Source organism: Lissotriton vulgaris, chromosome 5 (assembly GCF_964263255.1).
Source record: "Lissotriton vulgaris chromosome 5, aLisVul1.2, whole genome shotgun sequence".
NCBI lineage: Eukaryota > Metazoa > Chordata > Amphibia > Caudata > Salamandridae > Lissotriton > Lissotriton vulgaris.
The window spans coordinates 1,025,633,524-1,025,639,523 of NC_141693.1; the positions used below are offsets into that span (position 1 = coordinate 1,025,633,524).

Genomic DNA, 6,000 nt, shown 5'->3' on the forward strand with positions numbered 1-6,000 from the left:
AATCTATTAAAAATGTTTACTTCTGCAGTAATTAGATTCACTTACTCTGGTAGAACAAAACATATGTGTATTCATATATCTGTAGCAAGTTCATTTAATTCGACTTCCTATTAAGGTACAAATATCTCAGCAGGCTCATTTGGTCTAGTCTAACCTAAGAAGTATGTAGAAGAATGTAAGAGTGAAAGTACAATGGGAGATAAAGTCCTAAAGTCCCATTTTTCTAAAAGCAAGGAAAAGTCTGAAAACGTCCAAAATGAATGTGAATTAATACAGGTACATTTGAGACCAAATTGACATATTATGATGTTTATACATTTCGTTACAGTCTTGCAAAACTATTGCTCTTTACTCAACAAGAGGAGATATTACATTGCACAAATGTTCACTGCTTTAGTTGTCCTGGCTTTTACTCTAAAAGAACACAGGCATGTGGCTGACATTCCATTTTCACTGATTAATTACATGATGAAAAAATATCACAGTAATAAAACTAGGAGAGTAAAAACACGTATATCACAGGTAAGTTCTATGGGCTAAGAGAAATTATTACAATAAAAGGTAATGGAATGGTTAAAGTTAAAAAAGAAAAGGAAAAAGGTTAATATATCAGAGGGTGGTCCTCTCTAAATAAAAAAAAAAGAAAACGAAGGCTACAGGAAAGTATTTAGGAATGATTAAAAGGTAAACATTGAACATGGTAAATGTAGGCAATGTGATAAGATTGCAGGGAGCTCACTCCAAAAAGGAATTTGAGATTTCGATCAGGCATCTCACTTTATAGATACTGTGATTTTTTTTATTATGCAAAAGCTTGGAGGTTAAGAATAATCAGTCCAAGTTTAATCTTCTAAGTGATTAACGTCTTAGTGATTAATCATTATGAGAAAACATATTTATAAATGTAACACCATACTTGCAAACTTAACTCGAGTAATATAATAAACATATATGGTATGGATTCCCCCTCTTGAACTTACTTAAGTACATTTCCCCTTAATGGAGGGTCGTGCTCCAAATTTTACACGTCATCCTTTGGGAAGTTGTGTGCCAAACACAATGGTCCTTATGGTGAAAGTGTTAACTGAGGAAGCCATATGAACGGAGAAGAAGGTGCCTGTAGGTTTCCAAAGTGCAGCAGGTGCATGGCAAGACCGTCTGACAGGAAGTAAGCAGACCCTAGCAGAGCCAGAACAGACCCTCAAAGCTAGAGACAGGAAAAAGAAAAGGCACTGTCTAGCCCTAACTTGAAGAACAGCCGCTGTGCAGTGCTCCTTACGTGAGCTTTTCATAAAGCATTGCATATCCTTAGAAATCCAACTTGCTTAACCATTGGTGAATGAGTAACCAAGAGCCGGTGATTCAACACACTAAATTCCACAGGATCAATATAGACAATCAAGGGCAATCAGACACATTTGAACAAGATAGTTATTGCGGCTGCTTAACAGCAAGACATGAGGAAGATTTGTTATTAGATCGTGACCTTATAGACGCCTGAATGAACAGTTGATTTTGATGTCATATTGTAATTTTTCCTGGGGACTCAGGGAGAGCGTAATCCTTTGTTGTTAGATGTGTTGTTATATCTTTATTATTGAATGGTGTTATGAATTTTGATGATGAGTTTTTAATTAAATAGCAAGAAAACATAATCCTCCGATCTGTTTCCTTAATAAAATTGAGAATGTCAGACTCAAAAGTTATGAACATTTCTATTTTGCTGCAAAGGACAGAAAGTGTTTTGAATTTGTTACTGGTGGTGTAACGACAAAGAAAGCGAGACAGAAAATACTGCGGGGGGGACTTTAATAGTTACTGCTAAAATGATTGAAAATATTCTGACTATATTGTAAAACTTGAAGACTAAAAAAATAAGCAATTGTAGGTCCAAAAAGCATTGAAAATAATATTTATTGTTTTAAATCTCCGTCACACTCACCCATACATTATATTGACTTTCAGTCCTCTACTTGCTTGTTTAATTACGTGACATCCATTGGAGATCTGGTCTCATTATTTTTTATTTGTTTTTATATTTCCTTAGGATGAAAATATCATGAGGTCCATGCAGCTGTTTGACAACGTAATTTAGTTCTCAAGCGCCTCTCTTTTCTCTTTATGGCTACACCTCAACCTACATACTGGACGAACTTTCTTCTTGCTGCACAAACCACATAACAGAATCTCTGAAAAAGACATAATGCAGTTTACAAAATCAATCTTTTTTAAGATTTTTGGTTACTGGGAAAACTTGAGACATAACAAGAGGAACTTGCCCGTGGAGGGTCCTTGTGCCCTGATCCAATGCACCCAACACAATAAGAACTCCGATCCTCTATGCCATAGGTTGACTTGCCAAGGCTTCAGCTTGCTCACGGGTATGGCAGGGGGATTATTACCAATACTGGACAGCTAAATGCACTAGAGATAGACTGTCGGACAACTCACGATGGGTCACATTCTTCAGCATGAATTTCATACCTCCTGTCACTTACATACAAATAGATCTTTTATTAACTCTCTGTGGATTGAGGTAGTCTTAACTCTGAGGTCTGCTAATGACATACTCCTGCGGTAGCATACCCAGCACTGCTGCTGATACTCTACAGCCTTACATCTGTAACCATCGGTCGTTCTGCAGTGAAACATAATGTGTGACTAGGAGACCTGTTAAAAAATTACACTAAGAAGAAGCATGGCCAGTAATGAATGATGAAAATCTGGAGATTATTGCATGCACCATACTGAAAGGCATGCCGGAAAGGCAACTGAACATACTATGGACCGATGGACATAGTTAATATACAAAGGACTACTCATGAACTGCAGCTTATCAAATCATCAAATTGCAAATCCAATAAGATCAACCGAAGGATGTATCACTAGTACATTTTTTGCACCAATATCTGCTTGCTGTATCTTTTCTAAGTTAGTTTATTAATTAGAAATTGTCCTTTGAAATCCAAAACTTGAATCAAGTTTGATAAAGAGGGAAGGGGAATCCTGCACTGTTGTAAGGTTCCTATAGAGACTACACATCCTGCTTGCTTTGTTGTTAGCTTTTTTTCCGGTTTGCATATTTAAGTAGACCTCAGTTACAGGATATGCTTGCGTTATCAATGCTGAGTTGCATGAACCAATTTCAGTCGGGGGTGGGGAAGGAACAAGTTGAATATGGGTACAAAGGAGATGAAGGCAGTGGCCAAACAACATAATAGAACAAGTGTTTGGAAAGACCATCTCTTCCGATGCAAATACACAAAGATGTGGTTGAGGCTCTGAGTTTGAATCTGCAAAGTTCCTGCTCATTCTCTTGGCATTAGAAAGTTTATTATGGTCCGCTTGTGATAGAACACTGGATAGATGTCTTTGCAAGTTTGCTTTCTCTGAAAGAACAAACTGTTTGGAACTGTCCAAAGTCGCATAGCTTTAGAATCCAATAAAACACTATCACCACTAATGTCCGTAGAATTATGTGCTTTCAATAGTCATTAGTAATAAGAATGTTCCTGAGTTTCACATTTCAAATGTAGGACAGCCAGTACACAGCTACATTTGCTAAAAATAACAGATATTGCCCATTTTCGACTAGACCATGGTTTAAAATGATCAATGTGTTTCTCCTGCCTAATAGATCAGTGGGATTTTTTTTAATGATCTGTCAGTCTTGTAGTGAGGCTTCCAGTCATTTGTTTGGAGAAATGGGAGGAGAGTATTAGTCTAGAGATAAGCATGTTATCACCTGAGCACATGCAGTTTTCGTGTTGCCCTAGGGTGGTTAGTGGTCAGCTTTGCTTTGTTGATTGTTAAGTCGTAGTCCCTTAGTTGGGACTTAGATTCCATTGCCTCGATCGTAGAGTAAACATTTTGGACATGTTAGGTTCAATGGATGGGTTTGTACCTATGTTTGTTTGACATGCAATGGAGTATTAGATTGTTGTGAGAGGTAAAACATTGAAGTACTAAAAAAGACCATTTCATCTGACATAAAGGAGGGGTTATCCTAATACTTTTCCAATAATTGTCCACACTACTTAAAGGAGCAGGAGAAGGGGCATGTTCAGTGCTAAATTACCTTTGGTCGTGCTTCTGATGTTGTGTCACAATTTTGATTTACACAGACATGAACTAAAGATAATTTACAACTGGGCAACCAAAGCCAGGAAAAATCTTTCCAGAACCCCCTGAGGCAAACTCAAATGAAATTGACATGGCAGTGAAAAAGAAAACCTTATTACAATGTCAATTTTCAATAATCTTGGAAAGTGGAAGGAGATTGGGCTTCCATCACCAGGCATACACTAACAAATCAAACATGTTCTCTCTAATTAAATGCAAAGGCAGAACTTTTTCAGAAACCTTGCCTAGGGCCATGGGAGCTGTGCAAAGTTCTGCAGTGATTCTATGTGCCAGTTGTCTTCAACTCCCTCTTCCACTTGTATTTTCTATAGTTAGCCTTTTCACAATACTTGTTTTTATCATACATGAAGTCAGTTATTAGCTGTTGTCAATATTCTTGTATGTAGTGATCCTGAGCTCCCTTCATGAAAGGTCCCCCAGGAGCGAAATGTTCTAAACTGGTAGAAATGTGTTGCACTGAATAAGACTGGCATCTTATTGTGCCAACAATGACATCATCATGTTCAGCATCGCCTGCTAACACCCCATTCCTTCCAGTAGGGAGTCACTCAAATAATGAGGTACACATCATTTTGAAATGATCAAGTTTCTAATGTGGCCCTCCAATGAGTAAACCTATCTTATTAAAAATGTTAAAGGGAATCAATAGGTGACTTTAATTTGATGATGAAGAGTTTTCCTTCTAGGTTCATTATTCACATGTGGCCCCAGTCACTGTTTCTGTACCCATTACAAAATGAGTTTTATGATCTCAGCCTTGACACCAAGTAGTTGCTGATACACACGGCCTTTACACACAGCAGTAATTGACACACTGGGTGGTAGTTTTGAAGTGAGATCAGCGACTTAACCGGTGCAGATGCTGACCTTTCTAAAACCCTCTAGAGATATGTGGTGGTACGGCTTGAGGGTGCTTTCTGTTACATCCAGGAGTGGATGTCTGGGGACTCCAGAGTTTCTAGAAACCTTTCACATGCCCCATCATAATTGATCATATTAGATTCTGAAACATTGTGCATCATCCACAAGGTAGGACTTGCCTAAACAAATGCATATGGCCTGACCCAAAGAAAGAAAAGCTCAATGTCTTGTAGGGTAATTTTTCAGAAGCTTGGCAAGCATAGTCCTATAGTAAATTAGGCTATACTTTGACCCTCAACCACAGGATAGGATAATATTGAGTGTTGAGCATTAAAACCATACTATATTCATTTACTTAGGAACTGACATATCACACTTGATTAAGGTGTGCACAACCCTCAGAGTTAATCACCTCTATGTCAGCAAGTCTAAGGCAAACCTTAAAGCAACGTGAATATTATGATAAGGTTTAGACTTGTTGAGACTTCATATGTAAATATCACAGACTTGATCAAAGATATACTTTATTCTGACTCGTGGCCCTATGATAAATTACACCTATGGACAATAACAACCAGGGTGAAGTGACATGAGTAGAAAGTATGCCGTCACTTGTTTAAGGACTAACATCAACACCTCTTACACATCTCATACCAAATTCAGCTCCTCTGAACTAACATGGTTCAGAGCTCCGCAGAGAATTAAACATGATTCAAGACAAGATTAGTGTGAGGCACGAACCAGTATTGTTACTTGTTATTCATTACGTCTGTTCATTTCTCCCACTTGATTAAATGGAGTATCGCACCCAACGTTGACTGTTGCAGGGAACCTTCTTCCAATAACCCGAAGGAGAGACAGGGGAAGGAGAGGAGGCGACGAGAAGGGCCATCAAACTATGAGCAGTTCACACCACTAGCTATGCCAGAATCGCAGGCTAATGTGCTATTTTTCTACCATTGCTTGGATGAAGATCTAATCCAGAGTGAAAACGGT

The 6,000-nt window shown here is 38.1% G+C and overlaps 1 protein-coding gene across 2 annotated transcripts in view; it reads left to right on the forward strand.

Moving 5' to 3' along the window:
• The window catches only part of KCNIP2 (potassium voltage-gated channel interacting protein 2), a 285,947-nt gene extending 281,335 nt beyond the window's left edge, over positions 1 to 4,612 (forward strand). For both annotated transcript variants that reach the window (XM_086922655.1, XM_086922656.1), the window contains exon 8: positions 2,048 to 4,612. In XM_086922655.1, coding sequence (XP_086778781.1) covers positions 2,048 to 2,095 — 48 coding nt within the window. In that variant the 3' untranslated portion in view covers positions 2,096 to 4,612. The remainder of the gene's footprint in view (positions 1 to 2,047) is intronic.
• Positions 4,613 to 6,000: the final 1,388 nt, after the last annotated feature.